Genomic DNA, 18358 nt, shown 5'->3' with positions numbered 1-18358 from the left:
GAGAGGAAGGGCCATGCCATCCCCTTTGGCTATGAAGCAAGGGGTATTAAAGACGCTGCTCCTCGTAAGGTGCCACAGCAAACTTAGATGTCAGTATGAAGACAACTTACTGAAGAGCTGAGTGTTACAGATGTATACTACTGTATCCTGCAGTGACTGGATCCTGAATTTGCAGACGCTTCTAAAATTCATTGTTTTTAGTGGTGTTTACCAAACAACTGAAACTGAATACTACACAACCTATATAGCTGCATGGAAAGCCCTTTTAACTGAGGGTAGCTTTTTTTGTGGTAACCATGGTTTTTAGTTTCATCTATGCAGTTCCTAAAAATTGAATAAGCTGCTCTCATATGCGCAAGTAGACATAATTATGACCAAGTCACTTCCTCGGTGTAGTACTGGTCAGTGTAAAGTAAGATGGAGTAATGTATTCATCTATGGTAAAAGTCAAAGTAACTTGTACTGGCTTCTAAAAGTTAAAGATGAATAAAATTACACCTCAGCTGATCAGTCACAGGGCAAGGCATGACGCTTGTCAAATGCCAAAGCTAAAGTAGTTAGACTAAAGAAGCTCTATTGAAAAAGCTAAATAATTACAGTTCTTGCTCTAAAAATATTTTTCACTTATATATAGGGTTTCTTTTTAAAAAGAATAATTATTCTACAGATCATAGGCAGCTTATGCTTTCCAGTGTACATCACATTCTAGTCGTTGGATGGTCTGAACAAGATAAGTAGCTGTCTGGCTTAGTTTTATTCTGCAGTATGAACGCTACCACAAGTGGTTTCTGATTTTTATTTCTTTAATTTGGACTTAGAGTTTATTTTAAACTTTTGCTTCAACATCTTTGGTTTCAGACTGAACACTTTAACCCTCTTCCATCTGAGTGGTGTTAGTTAAACTGAGATATTGACAGGAGATTCTGGAGGGGGAGTGGAGGAATGTAGTGGGGAAGGGTGCTGTAGGAAAGCATGAGCACTTTCTTCCATCTTGTTGCATTAAGGACAAACTCTTGACCCTTGTTTTTTCCTTACACACACTTCAAGAAGTCATGAATGTTTATTCCTATTCTCCCCCTACACCCTCTTGTAGTGAAATCAAGCACAAATCCTTTAGCACTGCAAGCCTTATTAGAACATGTGTTTTAGGCAACACAGTTTGTTCAAAACTTGATTGATGTGTATAATGCACAGGAAAGAGCTGTTAATTATGGAAGTAATTGTACATTGAGTCGTATATAACTATTGCAACTACTAGGGCAGGTGCGAGAGCAGTGTTGTAATTGGGGCTGAAATAAGTGCTACCTCGATTAATCTTCCATAACACTTATAAAAATAGTTAATCCAGTTTTAATAGGTTGTATTACTCAGCAGGTGTTGGGCTGATATTATGTAGCTTATGCTTTCGTTACTTGTTGCTAAAAGTGAAACACGAAAAAAATCTGTTTACATATGCATTTGTAGTGATAATCTATAGTGTTTTCAGTTAAAATCACATTATAATCATTTCTCCTTTCATCAAAAGGCCTGTAAACTATAGGACAGTATTTTTGTTGTATATTTGTAGCAGTGTGATGCAGCAGATAGGGGGTGAAAAATGTATTGTTAAATGGCTTTTGTTTGTCCTGTTGCTGTTATGACTAGGGCTTTAACATGCACTGTTTTCACCCCTCTCACCTCCTCTTTTCATGAGTCCTGTGAGTTTAAGGCAGTTGGTAGATGGAGTTAAAGAGCAAAAGCTGCCTCTGCTGCCTCTATATTTTGCCAGTGCTGTCACTCTTTAATTTCAGGTATATGAACAGGACGGACAAGTACATTTAGAAAACCTCCCTCTATTTTCTTAGTTTTGAATTATGAAGTGGCTACTGCTTGTTTCTCTACTATATCTCACCATCTTTGACACTCTGCTTATAATGAGTTTGTGTCAGACTTGGTCTGAGGGAACAGAGTGAAATGCTTCACCTGCAGCAGGTCTGTTTGGAGACTGGAGGGCATGTAGGCCAGGTGTACTCTGGAACTGATCTGTACTTGAGCTCAACAGGGCCTTCTTCAGGGCCTGTCAGGACATCAGAAGTGGCTGATCAGTTTTGTCCCGATATTTAATATATACCCTTAAGTCCATTCTTCTCTTCTTGTTTGAGAAGACCACTTTCATTTATTTGCCTCTTACCCAGGCAGCAACTGTAGAGCAGGCTGTCCATGAAGTATGCCTGCAGATAACCAAGCTAAATTTCAAATAAATCTTTGCATTAGTATATGTGAAACAAGTAGCCTCTTACCAAACAATTCAGGATGGTTTTACACCTTAGGGAAAGTATCTAAGTGTGTGAATGCCTTGTCTTGTGCTGTGCTGCCTCCTGAATGTGTGGTGATGACCTGTAGTTAAACAGACTAGTAACCTGTTTGCTAGATCAAGTTGTCACTGAAGTCCATGTTTCAGCTCAAATGTTGAGGCTTAGTAGAAACTGGAGTTCTTGCTGGAGAATGTCTCTGTGTAGGGCATTCAATGCTCTGGTGTCTGAATGTGCTCAAGAAACCTTACTGTGAATTTTGACCCAGGCCCCTTGGGATGACTGCCTCGATTTCTTGCAGAATAAGAGAGCAGTCTGTGTGATCTTGGTGCTTATGCTTTTGCCCCGTAGAAGCAGAGGTGAACAGGCCTCTATTCTGCCCAGCTCAGTTTCGTAAGTCATACTGACAGACATGAGAGCTCTCAGCTTCCTAAAGCTTTCTCTGAACAGTCCCTTTTTAGAGTAAGACAGCTAATTACTCTGTTGGAATGGGACTGTTTTAATGTTGAAGATGCTACTACTCTTTTGAGTGTATGTTTTAGCGTAACCGTACTAGGAATGTAGGAAGAAACACTTTTGGCTTTGGAAGATGTCTTTCACCAAAAAATGGGACACTCCTTTTCTGTGTATGACCAGCACTACTCTAATAATTAAGGCAGCTCACAATATGCATTATTCCAAATAAAAGGAAATCAGTCTTGCTCAGGGGATGGAGATGATTTTCAGGCCTCACTTGCTTGCCAGTATTTGCTGGAATACTAATATTGCTACTTGAGCTGTTTCTTGTGTATTTTTCCCTCTTCAACGGGACACTGAAAGATGGGAAGTCATCTGGGAAGTTCTAAGAATGGATTATCTATCTGCTGTAGAGCATAGAGCCTGCTTTCTAGAGGACCTAAGCAACTTAACTCTAACTCAATTTGTATCTTGTGCCAGTACAGCATTTTTGAATTCCTTGTGGTATGAAGACTTTTTTTTAGATGGCTTCTTTAAACTTTTTTCATATGTGCATGCTATTAAAAGATCTTCTAGTTATTTACATATATATAAAAACACAGATTCTTTGACTTCTTAAAAGTCAAAGTATTAGGAAGGGGAAAAATAGATTGGGTCTGTGCCTTTAGATGATCTAATTCTACTTAAAAAATCACTCTACACATGAGTAATTTGTGTTCAACTATCTTTATACAGACTTAGAATAGAGATAACTGTACTTCATGCAGTTCAATGAAATTAACACTGACCTGCAATGAGTTCAATTTGCATAGCCTAGACTTCTTGCAGGAACTAACTCTATTACTACCGCTTTGAAAGGAGTGGAGCAGCATAACACAGGGTGGAACTTGCTGTTATCCCAGCCTGACTTCTGCTTCCAGCTAAATAAAAGATGCTCTTGTGGGTGGCAGCTTGTATGACAAGTCCTGAACCAGTCCGTGTTTGTATCTTGTCTTGATGAAACAGTTTTAAGAGAGCATGAGCAGGGATTAGTGCAGAATGCTTTAGGCTGTCATCTTAGGCTGCCCAGCAGTTGTTAACATCTCGGTACAACTCTGAAATGCTAGGATTGCAGCCTAACGTGCATGGGTCTTGTTTTCTTCCCAATTTGTTTCTGCTAGTCTAGAGAGCTTCTGCCTCTCCTTTGTGGCACTGTAATTGCTATTGTGGAGGTGCTTCTTATTTTTAATGTCTGTCCTGGAAAGGCAGTTGGTATTAACACATTTGTTGTTATCCTTGCCAGGTTGTGTTATAGCTACACAACTGGAACACAAAAGACAAATTTGACAAGCTACCAACTTCTTGAAATGGTGACTGTCAGGTAAAGTCATCCTGATCCACCTTTTAGATCAGGTCTGTGTGAGACTTCCTTCATGCCCTTTGCCAGCTCTCCAGAACAGGTGTGCATGCCCAAGGTAGCTTTGGCTGCACTGATATTTGTATGCACTGGCCTACCTGTGGCAAGATATCCTGCCTGAGGAGATTCATTAAGAGCAGAGGCATGTGCGGTGGCTGTATGTAGCTACAAAATGGCTGTAGAACAGCATTTCCTGGAACAGCTGATTTTTAGTAGGCCAGCACAAGACTGTGTAGCATCGAGCATCTGTTAGGTGTAGGTAGGTACCTTAGCAAGTGGGCTGGATTGCTGTAGTGCTATGTTGACAAGAGATCCTGAAATGGAAGCCATTACAGGGTCTAGCTTTCAGGTTCTTCTCCAGACAGTAACTTAGTATTTTGACTTGCCCTAAAGTTATAAGGCCAGTTGCAAGGCAGCACTTGGACTGCCCTTGCTGATGCATGGAAATCTTTTGCCATAATTGAGATATTTGAGGAAGACTTGCAGGAGCACAACAGAAATGCTAGTATGTGGTCAGATGTCCTTCCTCATGAGAAGACACCAGTCGGGAGACCAGAATAATTGTTTTTTTAACTGTGCCCTAATTTTGCTGAAGTTCTACTTTCTATTCTTTTAGAAGAAGTGATTCAATAATTTCCAGTTGAACACTTAGTTCTTTCTCTTGTTACGCAGCTGAGATTCACCACTTATTTACTATCCGCTGTGGTTACTTGGCACGCGCACACAACATCACTTGTCTTGGTGAGTCTGGAGATGACATACAGTTTTGTCAGCTGGAGCTCTGGCTGCTGCAGTGTGTCTTTTGGGGGAGAACTTTTTCCAGAACCATGTTTGTCACCTTGTTTATAGTTACTGTCTTTCCAAGTTTCAGCTAGCCTACATAAAAAATCCTTCAAGTCTTTTCTTACTTCTTTCCAAATCAATGCACATTTACATGTCTGGTGGGTCATGGGATAGGATGCTTTAAAATGCTTTTTGAATCACGTCTATAAAATGCTTTCTATTTCTACTTAATTCTATTCAGAATCAAGTTTGAGAGCTCTAGGACCACACATGAAAATGTGGCTGAACGGTGAGATATAGTTATAAATATACTTCTCCAAGTCTGTTTTCTCAAATTTTTGTTTGCTCAGTCACAGATTTCTTTATCTTGACCTTGCTATTTTCCTTTGGCCAGAACTGGGAGTATTCTTCATGGTTAGTAAGATGAATGTCAGAACTAGATTTGAGTTCCAGCTTGGTTTTGTTTTCTACTGTAGAAAAAGTATCTTGACTCAAGTTAGTGATAGTCATGTTACTGGCCAGGTCTTTAAACAAAGAAATGGAAAATGAACAATATACACATCTAGTAAATGGGGATTCAGAGTGAGCATCATGAGCGTGGTTCTTTAAGTCCTTTCTAAGAGCCTTAGGCAGTAAACTTCTCAAACTATTAGGTGAGAAGGGGAAGAAAATACATGAAAGGATTAAATGAAAGTCTCACGAGGGGCTTGACAGAAAGATTTCGTTACTGCAGTGATGTTCAACGCGGGGTTGTTAAATGCTAGAGGACAGAAAATACTTCTTATCAAAGGCTGCAGTATAGCAAGGAATAATGGAGAGAGGTTTGTATTATTTTGGAGATGTCTAATTACTTAGGCAAACAGCTCTGAGAGGCAGTAAAAACACATTAATAGTACTCTCAGCCTTCTCAACACCTGCCCACCTCTAGGGTGGTGCATCAAATGGAGATGGCGAAATGTCTGGGAAAGGTATTGCAGAAAGATTTCAGTGGCACTTGTGATTGCTGCCCCACTCTTACCATCCATTAGAAACTTTTATCACTGCTACCCCGTGCTGTGGGGAGATGTGTGACAGCCAGAAGAACAGATAGCTCAAAGGAAGCATGTTGTGTTCATCAGTCTGCAGAGGAAACAAAAATGAAGAAGGAAGTGTTGAAGTACATAGCACTTTTAAGTGTTTAAAGCTAAACAGTCTCATTTTCCATGACTAAATATTAAAAGGAATTATTTTTTCTTGTCAGCATAATGTGGAAAGTATGTTCTTCTATTAATAGAGGACCTTGAGCTAGTGGAACAGTTGAACAAGTTTAAGGAAGACCATGGGATTGGGTTAAAAATTTAAATCATGATGACTTTAACTGTATAGTACTTAAACGTGATGGGTAGCATTTTGGTAGGGGGAAAAAACAGAAACAGTTATGGCAGTTATAACTTCAGTTATGACAAACTAGCAGCTAGAAAGATAAATCAGCACAACAGCACAGATTCCTGTTAATTTCCTACATAAATATTTGTGTATATTAATCATGGCATTTGTTGTTCAGTAGTCTTAACTTCTGCATTAGAAATAAAACCAGATGACTACTCCTGAAATACTGGGGCAAGGGAAGCTGCAAACATAAGAGAAGAAAATGGTGGTGGGGAAACCAACAGAAGCGCGGCCATGTCACGTAATGGCGGCTGCGTGAGGGACCAGGTGTCGCGCAGTGGAGGTGGCGCGAGGGAGGAGAGGTCATGTAATGGCGGCCGCGTGAGGGAGGAGGTGTCACGTGGTGGGAGGCGTCGTGTAATGGCTGCTGTGCTGTGCCGCGCCATCTCCGTGCTGATGCGAGGCTCTCTTGTTTCCTGCTCCCCACCCTCGGTCATGGCGGCCTCCCTGTGCCCTTCTTTGCTGCTCCCCTGTGCTCCTAAGGCGGGCTGGGAGGCGAGACCTGTGCTGGAGGGCTGCTGTGAGGGCGAAGCCCTCTTCTCCGAAGTTAATTGGGTGACGTTGGCAGTAGGGTGACGGTTGGACCAGATGATCTTGGAGGTCTCCTCCAATCTTAAGGGTTCTATGATTCTATCTGGTGACCTGGCTTGATAAAGAGGGCTGAGTATTCCTGGCTCTCACTGGAGTTTTGGTTGTGCTGCAGGAGCATCAAGCTGCTGATGGCAGGTGGGGTTGGGAGCCCCTGGTGGTAGGGGCAAGGTGAGTGAGGAGACAGAGGGAGGACTGCAGCAGGGAGCAGGCTGTGGTTCATCATCTGCTCCGTTTGATCTCCATGTTTTACCATTAGTGACAGAGGATGTGCTGTGGATGTCATCCCTCCCAGTTACTACTCATGAGGCTTTCTAGGCAGCTGGACCAGAGCTGATCACACTGAAAGCTATTTAGGATATGGGTGTGGGAGAGGGAAAAGAGAAGGTGCTCAGGGTATTCAGTGACACACGCACACACCCTTCCAGATTTGTTTAGCACTGTGGTGTGATATATCACATGGGGTACAATGTGTCAGGATGCATGCGTGGGATACCCTCAAATAGGGAAGGAAAAGTAGGTGGGATGTTACTGTTTCTGAAAAAGGATGTTTTCATTGCTTGGGCCTTTACGAGTGTTGCTCTTATGGAGAGGTCTCTAATTTGTAATGTGGCGTGTGACGAGAACTGAGGTATATGTGAAACTAACTTAGGGTATGAAGCTAACCAGTTTTAAATGTGTCCTGTCCTCAGATGTGGTGTCTTTCTGCTGTCTCTGGATGAGGACTGTAGTTACTGGATATCTTTTTAAAGTCGTATGCCTTGCAAGGACTAATATCTGTACTGCATCTTTATTAAACACGACTTGTGAGGGATGAGCCTCTGTGTTGTACTGAGGTGCTAAAATAGCTTTTGTCTGGGCTGTACAACTTGTGCATGTGCTTCTGGCTTATTACCTGCTAACACTGTAAAGTGCTCTGTGGATTTAAGCAACTGCTATCCTCTTTAAACTCTTAGGAAGAGGGTTTTTTATTGCCTCAGGGAATACTTGGGAATGTTCTCATAAATGTGACCTCTTACTTTGCAACTGGTGCTATGCTTCTATTTGGGAGTAGCACAAGGGAAAAACTTGTCAGGCGTTATCTTTTCAGTAGTTGCCGCAATATTTTTAGGATGTATCACTGATAAGTTTCCCCTAAGCATGTGGCTTTCTAACTGCCTCTTGCCTGATAAGCTGTAGCAGTGTCACTTTAAAGCACACATTAGTCAGTGTGATTGCTCACCACCCTGTGATGAAAGTGGTGACTAACCTCTCTGTCTGACTTTCCACGGTGAAGCACAACCTTTACCCTCGGTAACTGGGTGGAGGATTTTAGAAAACATTATGAAACATTGCTGCCTCTTGTGTCGCTCCCGGTGGCTGGTAACCGCAACTTTCCTGCGATCTAGAGAAGATGTGGGACGTCAGATGTGCTGCTAGGCTGCCAACAAGTCTTTATTGTGTCCTTTGGGGAAGGATCTTTCTTTGGGTAGTGGTTCCTTGACAGCATCAGGAGGCTAGAGCAAAATAAGTGATCAGCACAGAGAGGGCTGAAACACTCAGACAGTGAACTACATAAGAGCATGATGATCCTGAGCCTTATTTTGGCATTTTTTCCTAAGTTATCTTTTGCCTGATAAGACTGAGGTAGTACAGTGGCTTCTACTTTTTATGGAGTGTTTATAAAAAGTTTTTATTTAATGAACGGAAAAAAGGATGCAAGCCCAGTGCTGCTTTGCAATGTTACAAAATAGGCAGTCGTTGAGTACCTTTTTGTATTTATTCAAAAGCAGCTGATTGGGAGCTTAACTATCAACTCAGTTCAACATGCTGTTCTGTCCAGAAGCATCCATTAAAGGGCAACAAGATCTTGGTCAGCAAGTAGGATCCTTTGGAGTCTGGGGACCAAACAGCTGAAGATCTTGAAGATGCCTTCAAATGATTAAGGCAAACCTACTCAGTGATGTTCAGAATGATAGAGCTCAGATGTCTTTCCTTTGTTTGCATTGCCGTTGGGGTCCTGGTAAGTGCTTCTAAGGAAAAACTGATATAGACTCGCAAGTGACAATATGATAATCTGTTCTGAGAGTGTTTGAATGAGCAGTACTTCTGTAATACAGCTTTATGTCATGCTTCTTCAGAATCACGAGTGACAAGTGTGTTGGCAGCCTATCAGAGAATGTAGATAAGCTTCCGACTTCCAGATTGTCAAACTGCAATCCACTTTTTGCATGTGTTAACGTAGTGTAAGCATAAACATTGTACGTCTGAAAGATGAGCTTGGCTCTGGGAATATTTTTACTGTAGCAAAATAGGTATAATAAGTAAATCTATTAAGCTCAGTCCTATTTTTCATACCGAAGTGTACTTTGCTCAGATCTGGTTTAGGAGTGTTTTCTGTGATCTATGTGCAGTTTGAGGCATACATAAAGGATGGAGAAAGTGCTACTGTAAAACTGGAGACCTGGAATGCTTAAAACTAACTAAATCTTAAATCACTGCTATGAAGGTAGCAGAGAATACCCAGCTTCTTTTCTTGTTCTGATCCCCAAAGGTAATCCTAAAAATTTGGTTGACCAAAGACAATATCAACTACTAACACTTGTTTCCTGCTAAATGTGATATAGGTAGTAATATGATGTAATAACTTTCTCTTGTGTTATCTCCAGCCGCTTAATTTACTTCCGGTGTAATTTACCTCCCGATCCTTTTATTGTGACTACCAAAGACAAGAATATATTGCAGCTCTATCAAATGTTTGAGCCAAACCTAATAAGAGTGAATGAAGTTTAAAAATACTACTACCTAGAAACTGGCATCTTGTATGTGAGTGTATATATCTTTAATGATAGAGTATATCAATCTTATTATTTTGAACACTCTTGTTCAGTATGAGTGTTCAGTTTTGGAACAGCACGTTAAGAACTACTTATTTCGAGAACCTGCTGAAATTGTGACAAATCGGTCCTTGATAAATTCCAGAAGTTAAAATATTTTGATGGATGTTACAAAAGCTCCAAACATTGGGTGAGAGACAGTAATTGTGAGCTAACTTTATGTGAAAATGATCTTTATGTGAAAATCGTGCGACTAACAACCTAAATAAAACTACCTGTTAAGCTCTAGCAGGAAGAGCCAAATGTAGACAAGCTTTCTTACGCTTGTCTTAAAGCTGTACCCTCAGTCAAATATTTCCTTTAAATAATAATTGAGGTTGCGGGGTGGGTGCAGAAAACTAAAGGAGATGCTGGTATGGGAGCAATTTGAAGCCCAGGAAGAAAACCCGTTAAGATTCCCTGCTCGCTGTGTATCTTTCCCATTTACATTTTTCCTCAGTGTATTACAGAATCACAGAATCATCCAGGTTGGAAGAGACCTCCAAGATCACCCAGTCCAACCTCTGACCTAACACTAACAAGTCCTCCACTAAACCATATCACTAAATCTAAACGTCTCTTAAAGACCTCCAGGGATGGTGACTCAACCACCTCCCTGGGCAGCCTATTCCAATGCCTAACAACCCTTTCAGTAAAGAATTTCTCCCTAATATCCACCCTAAACCACCCCTGGTGCAACTCTAGCCCATTCCCCCTCGTCCTGTCACCAGGCACATGGGAGAACAGACCAACCCCCACCTCTCTACAGCCTCCTTTAAGGTACCTGTAGAGAGCAATAAGGTCACCCCTGAGCCTCCTCTTCTCCAGGCTGAACAAGCCCAGCTCCCTCAGCCGCTCCTCGTAAGACTTGTTCTCCAGACCCCTCACCAGCCTCGTTGCCCTTCTCTGGACTCTCTCGAGCACCTCCATGTCCTTCCTGTAGCGAGGGGCCCAAAACTGAACACAGTACTCGAGGTGCGGCCTCACCAGAGCCGAATACAGGGGGACAATCACCTCCCTAGCCCTGCTGGCCACACTGCTTCTTATACAAGCCAGGATGCTGTTGGCCTTCTTGGCCACCTGAGCACACTGCTGGCTCATATTCAGCCGACTATCCACCAATACTCCCAGGTCCTTCTCGGCCAGGCAGCTTTCCAGCCACTCATCTCCCAGCCTGTAGCGCTGCTTGGGGTTGTTGCGCCCCAGGTGTAGGACCCGGCACTTGGCCTTGTTGAACTTCACACATTTGACCTCAGCCCATCGGTCCAGCCTATCCAGATCCTCCTGCAGAGCCTTCCTACCCTCGAGCAGATCGACATGCACCTAACTTGGTGTCATCTGCAAACTTACTGAGAGTGCGCTCTATTTTATTCACTTTAGCAATTGCTACTTCTGTTCTAACGTTGCTGGTTGAAAAGCTGTGCTGCTTGATGATGGTACATGTCTCTCTTTAGAAAATATTAAATTTGTTCCAAAAAGAAACCTTGTTCTTAGCACCTGGGTGTGTGCCTCACAGGAATTCCAGTTATCCGTTTGGGTTACTCGGCTGTCTTCAAGTCTGAGTCATGTCCCCTCCACTCCCAGTGAATGTTTGGTAGCTTTGAGTAACTGTTTAATTTTTTTAACTTATTTCTCCAAATGCTGAATGTTTTCAGGATGGCCCTGTAGCTAAGCAGGTGCTTGCTGCTTAGCTACTGAAGTAGTCTTAATTCTACCCCTAGGTGGTTTATGGGCACCTCCTATTTCTTGATATGGGGGAGTCCCAGGTTCCACGATAGAAGGAATATGGTATTTTAATTAAATTAGTGTAAGGACAATGTGGAAGCCAAAAGGAATACCCCCTTTTGGGGGAGTTGTGGATATGAGAGTTGTGGGGGTGTGGGAAGGGGGCTAATTGTGTTTTTTTTCCTTTTGGTCTGAAAAAACTCTGTACTTCTGGGGAGTTCCTTTCACAGCCAATATCACAGGATGATTACGCTGTTAGTCCTCTCTGTCACTTCTCTGGGTTGTCAGCTTGGCAGTAAGGGAGCAAAAGCTTCCAGCAAGGGTGGGTTTTGGTTTTGTTTCTTGTTTCCCTCATCGATAAGGCTTCTGCATTCTTTCAGAATAAGAGAAAAATAGCTTGAGAAGGCACTATGAGGGAAAGGAAGCCTTTGAGTTCCTACAGACCAGATGATATAGCACCTTGAGCTTTCAGTGTAAACAAAGTTTTGACCACAGCATGCACTCAGCTGGAAATAATCCTGATGAGACATCAGAAATGATGGATCAATAAGCCTTGCAGTCCTGTCAAAGTACCAGGAAGGAACACCGCTCTTTCCTGCAAGCTGTAGGTATAATTGCTTTTGCTTAATAAGTTAATGTAAAAACCTGGAGGCTGCTTTGCTGCTAGGTTGTTAGGTTATCGTTCTTTTGTTGTTCAGATGCCGTTTGATATTTAAGGCTTATGTGGGTGTCATTAAATGTTTGAAAATAGTCTTCCTTTATTGAAATTACTAGTGGTAGTAAGTAGTGTCCTCCTTTTGCCCACAAATAAGTTGACTGCATACTGTGAAGCACTTGATTTTTCATTAAATGCATCATTCTTCAGATGTTTCAACTGTTTAGGATACAAAATGCATCTGGTTTTGATTGCTGATCTCCCCATCAGTGACTGCTGTGACACATGTTGAGAAGGGCTGCACAAACTTAGTTGATTATGAACCAGTTCTGTGAAAGTCTATAGATAGAAAAATTAAACTGGGGCTCTTGTCCATCCAGTGGAAATCAATCTCTCTAACTGAGAGAAAATTGATTTTTTTCATTTCAATGTGTTTTCATCTAAGTGACTTTTTTCAGGAATTGGAAAAATAATTTGAAAGTATAAAAATTGAAAGAAAAATATAAGGTTAGGTATGTGGTAGGAGAATGGAATTAGGTACTCTCCAAGACTGGATATTTTATGTATGATTTTAAAAGAAACCCTTGAGCGCTGCATCTCCCTAAATCTTTTTACCCCTGGTTGGAGGGGTGAAGCTAAAATCTGACTTGGAGGAGAAACGGAAAACAAACTTTCCTTTGTAAACTGTTCTGCAACATCAGGCACAAAGCGAAGCAAGCTTGAAACTGGGAGAAAAGATGAAAATAAACCACGAGTGTGACAGAAATAGAAACATTTTTCTCAGTGTCTTCTGTTCTAGCATAATATTTATGTCGTGTCAGCTGACAACAACAATGGTAAGCATTTTCAAAACCTGAAGGCCTACAAAGAATGGGGTGGTTTGTGTGGACTTGAATCTCGGAGTCATAATGTTGCCTATGTTCAGATACTTCTGATGTTGAAAGATGCTTCAAGAAGTTACATTTGAAAGAAGATACAAATCAGAACCTTTACTGGCATGGCAGTGGAATATTTTGCCTTTATCTTCTCTTTCAGTTAAGTGGAACTGATGGTTCCTTCTTTAAAAAAAATTCTCTTGCTTGTAGAGTCCCAAAATGCATGTAATTCACTGGCAAAAATGAGTTGTACAACAGCTTAGTTTGGTCTCTGCAGGAAGTGAGGGTAATGGAATGAAACCGCAGGTGTCTGTTGGTCCAGCTGGAACTGGACTTTGCCTCACCCAGGAAGACATTTCGACGATACTGGGTTTTTAATCCATAAAGTAAACAAAGAGGACTTAGTATAGCAACCGTGCAGTCACTGCTTTGAACTCTCAGAAAGTGTGCGGTAGCTCAGACTGTAGTTATAGGAAGCCAAGGTTTTGCAGAACCTTTTTTCCCCTGCTTTTAAGTGAGAAGCTTCTTGAGTATCCCTGTACCCTTTCCACTGGGGGATCGTATTGCACCACGGTGCTAGTTAAGAGAAATCTCAAGACAGGTTTAACAGGAATGTCTGAACATCTGAGTGCTTCCTGCTTGTACTAACCCCTTCTGGAGAAGCAGGAAGTGTTTGGAGGTGGGCTTCAAGAGAAACGAGGAGTCCAGCCACATCATGCTTCTTGCTGCTCTTGCTGCAACCACTGAAGAGGTACCATGAAACAGGTTGCTTGTAATGTGTTCTTAGTTGAGTCAGGGAGTGCTTTTTTCAGTTCTAAGAATTTTGTGATATGACAGATTTACCTGTTAAACTGACTGATTCCATCGTAGGATAGCTTCTTAAGTGAATCTGCCAAGTTAAATTTTTAGTTCTGTGACCTATGACTCTTCATTTTTTCTCTTCGATGTATTGAGTTCAAGACATTATGTTCTTTCTAATCCTCAGTGATCAAAAGGAGCGTGACTTCTTGCAGCTTGCAGAGTAGGTTGCTTGCAGTGATTTAGTGATCCTTGAAACAGGTATATGAGATGAAGATTAAATGTTAGGAAACAAAAGGATGACTTCACTTATGAATACTGCATTAGTGTAATGCTCCGTTAAGGTCTGGTGTTACCTTAAAGCTCTGAAGGGAAAAGCTGGTGCTGAATGACTGACTACATTTCTTAAAAGGAGCTTTATCTAATGTTGTATGTTGAGGATTAAAATTGGTGTTTTGGGGGGAACGCAGTCTTCCCATGCATGTTGTATGGTCTTAAGTGAATGCTAATGTATGCTTCATATTTTCAGGTTGGGGATGTGCATGCTTCTCAGACGTATGTACATCTGTTGAGAATCAGGAAGGAACGGTCAGCTTGTAAGATTTCATAAATGAAGAGGCTTAGGCTCTAACTATTCTGTCTATAGAATAATAAGTCTATCATACAGTATACTTCTGCTATTAGTAAAAATTGTGTGAGCCTGAGAGATTTATGATCTCTGTTCATTAAAAGAGAAGATTTTTTCATTGCTTTTGGAATGGAGGGCAACAGTTGGCACATGATTTCTCATTTTCCCCCATCTATTTTCTGGGAACACGACAGAAATCGTTGCTTGGGCTATGATGCTTGCAATTAAATCAAGAATCATGCAGGAACAAAATGACACCATGTTTATCTCACAGTAATTTTATTTAATGAAACTCAAACTGCTTTTTCTATGAAATAATGCCTTTTGGAGCAGAGCATATAAAAGCTCGTTTTCTCTTGCTGGTCTTCAGGTGTTAGCCATTGGAAACGGACTGCTGTCTCTAACCTGTTTAATTAGAGGGTAGGTATGTAGGAGGTGAACAGAAAGGAACCTGCTGTATGATGACCAGCCTAATTGGAGCTAGGCTTCTTTGCTTCTGGAATCAGATCCCATTAAAACTGGGAAAGTAAACAACAATAAACTTGAAATAGGCATCAAGTAGGCTGTGTTTTCCCTTGTCCTCTCAAGCTTGATTTTTAACTTTTCACTGCAGCTGGTTCCCGTAAACTTACTGATTCATAACAACAAGTGATATGTATTTTGATCAAAGTACATGTACAGTGTTAACTTAAACAGGGGAAAGTTGTAGTATGCTCTCACAGATTCCTCCCTAGTGATCTTGCTCTTACAATTTGGGTTTTAGACTGTGTGTGAAGATCAGGTTTTGTTCCTTCCTTCCTTCCAAATGCTCACACATAGTTCCAAAAAGCTGAAAAACTGTTCTTTCTCCTTGGAATTTGGATTCAAATACGGAAGAGTACAAGACTTACACAGAAATTAAATGTTAACAGTAAAATGTCTCTTTGCCTTGTTCTTGGAAACAGCTGAACTGAGGAGAGAGCTTTTCTGTGTGTTTGTGTGGCTGTGATAAAACATCAGGACGCTTCTGTACCGTTACATACATATGAATGCAGATTTGACCAGTCTAAAGAAATAGTTATGCAAGGGTACTACTTTCTAGGTATAATTTAATTACCGATGGCGTAAGACTTTTGAACGCTAAATTAAAGTAGCTAAAGGTTTAACTCTAGCTGTATCTCCATTTATCTGTGTGTAGATGTGACACTACAGCAGAAGTGTTTTTTCTGTATCATCACTGAAGTCTTGGGTCTTATCCTTGTCTTTAGCAGACAGGGGAAGGAATGCGTTAAGATGAGTACATGTGAAAGTTGAAATGCTCTTCTACTCTAGTATGACTACTGATTCAACATCTGCTCTGAAAGAATAATCTTAATTTTGACAAGCACCACAATGAAGTTGTTGCCCAGCTGTTGGCTTAAGCATCCCCTTCTCTTAGGAGAGCAGAACTTACTGTCAGAATAAGAGGGAGGAAAAAAGCATCAGAAATAATCACTTGTCTTCTTCAGGTTGTCACTTTTGCAGGTGGGGGAGTTGTTTGCTTTGTGTGTAGCTTCTCATGCACTTGATAGGGATTTAGAAAAAGCCAACCAGTGACAGTGAATTCTGGAGACACCACTGAGAAGTTAATTTAGAAATACTTCTTGAATATTTTGGGATTAATTGTATGAATCTTATTTGGCATCAATTAATAAGCCATTTTGTCGTTAGGCTGTAAGAAGCGTAGATAGAATATCAGTAGTATTTATGTGCTGACCATGTTAAATAGCTTTCTTTAAAAAAAAAAGACAAACACCAAACCAAAAGTTTCCAGACTGTCTTGAGTTTAGATTCTTTGCTATAAAGAGATGAGTTATTAAACAAGCTTTTTCTAAACAGACTGTTTTCTCTTAAACAAGGTCTATGACGGAACGGGGAGATGGGCAGCTCCAGTTACCATCCTAATCACTGAATTGTACACACAGCATAGCATTATAGCAGCAGCCTGTTTTGGCATGCAGGTGTGAGGTGGTAGTGTTGGGCTTTCCTCTTAGAGAAGCAATAAAAAAAATTAGTAGGTAGACAGCGAACACTTTGTATGTTATTTCTTTTGTAATGGGAAATGAACAGAATAAAAACTGTATGCTACAACTATAAGCAAGCAGTATCACAGAACTTTAAAGACAAAACTTGGCTATTGCTTCAACTAGAACTACTTTGGTTCTGTAGAGGTGAACTACATTTTCTTTCCCTGTAGAGAGTAGTATAGAAAATGGCTTTCACTTACCTAGTGAGAACTTTAATGGGTGCCTTTAACTGTCGGATTTTCCTGAGCAGCCTGAAATACAGCCTGAAATAAATTCTGCACAATAATGAATCTTGCTACTCATTTCTGTTTAAAACATCTATTTAGACCCCTTTTTATGTAAACCAATGGAAAAATACAGATCACTCATATTTTATTCTACATATAGATTACCATAACTAAGAATCTAATCCAGAAGTATTTTTCAGTTCTCTGAAAATCCAGATGTTTAGTGGGTACTACAACAGCTATGGTTGAAATACTTCTAGTTCCAAGGATATTTAATTGAACTATCCATGAGTGAATTTTCTAGATAATCTGATTTTATGCCTTACAAAATGAAATCCTGTAGTGACTTTCTCTTTTCTCATCACCTCAACTAATGAGATTGGCTGATCTATATGGATAAACCCTGTTAATATACAGTAACCGTATTGCAAACAGGAGTGATTATTTTGTACAAAATGCCCTGGAGTGGTAAAGTTCAGAATTGCTGCACATGTGGATTGGTCTTAATTCTGACAACTGAAGTGAGAGCTGTGATGATTAAAGTCTGTGCATCTTTTCCTTTTAAAAAAGAAAAAGCCTAAACTGTAACTTGATAAGTCTAATCTTGAATTATTTTACAGTATCACCTTTAGTTTCTTTTTGACTGTATATGTAAAATGGATGTAAACATGTATAATAAGCATTTCTAAGATTTGTTCACTGTCACATTAATAGTTCTGAAGGTCCTGAATTTTTTTTGCAGATGATACAGCTCTAGAGAAAAAGTTGTCTCCACAACTTGCTTTACAGTATCTTTTCAGCACAATGGACTCATTTTAAGAATTTTACCAGTAATCAAAAATCATCTAGGAACGAGAACACTGGACTTTGAGGAGCAAGAGACCTTAAAGAGAGCCTGGAAAACAGTTACTGAACGCCCCCCCCCGGTTTGGGCCATACAGCTTGGGAATGAATACCATTGAGACAGCAAAGCTTGAAGACCATATGGAGGGTCAAAACAATGATGCTTCTAATGGCTACACACGACCTACTCTCTCAGTCAGTGAGGAGAACAAAAATGGCAATAGCAAACCAAAGGGCTTGTCCAATGGCTTGCGAAAAACAGCAAAGAAATATCCCGATTACATCCAGATTGCTATGCCTGCTGAGTCAAGGAACAAATTTCCTCTGGAATGGTGGAAAACAGGCATTGCCTTTGTCTATGCTCTCTTCAACTTGATTCTAACAACTGTCATGATCACTGTGGTCCATGAGAGAGTACCTCCGAAGGAACTTAGCCCTCCCTTGCCTGATAAATTTTTTGATTATATTGATCGTGTGAAATGGGCTTTTTCCGTATCAGAAATAAATGGAATGATACTAGTTGGATTATGGATATTCCAGTGGTTATTTCTTAGATATAAGTAAGTAGCTATGTTTCTTTCTCTCTGTTTCCAAAGCATTGGTTTCTGTCATTTAACTCGGGTAGCAGAAGAAAGCTTACAGTAGAATCTGTAGCTTTATGGTAAAATAGGTCTGGCAGAAAATGATGAAGGGATGGCTATTAGAAAGATGCTCCAGTGTCCATGCTGGACACAGAGATGTGGCTTTCTCCTGTTTATCATGTGG

At 40.7% G+C, this 18358-nt stretch overlaps 1 protein-coding gene across 5 annotated transcripts in view; it reads left to right on the top strand.

Moving 5' to 3' along the window:
• SGMS2 (sphingomyelin synthase 2) overlaps positions 1-18358 on the top strand; it is a 42875-nt gene that overhangs the window by 8573 nt on the left and 15944 nt on the right. For 4 of the 5 annotated variants that reach the window (XM_083833434.1, XM_083833435.1, XM_083833436.1 and 1 more), the window contains exon 2: positions 17493-18153. In XM_083833434.1, the coding sequence (XP_083689560.1) occupies positions 17699-18153 (455 nt within the window). In that variant the 5' untranslated portion in view covers positions 17493-17698. Of the gene's footprint in view, positions 1-13525; positions 13804-17492; positions 18154-18358 lie in introns of those variants that run through there. The other variant, XM_083833437.1, reaches the window with a different exon arrangement.

Source organism: Anser anser (genome assembly GCF_964211835.1).
Source record: "Anser anser genome assembly, chromosome: 4".
In the NCBI taxonomy this organism is placed as follows: domain Eukaryota; kingdom Metazoa; phylum Chordata; class Aves; order Anseriformes; family Anatidae; genus Anser; species Anser anser.
Note: the sequence above shows the minus strand (reverse complement) of the source record. Positions and strands in the feature narration are given on the sequence as shown.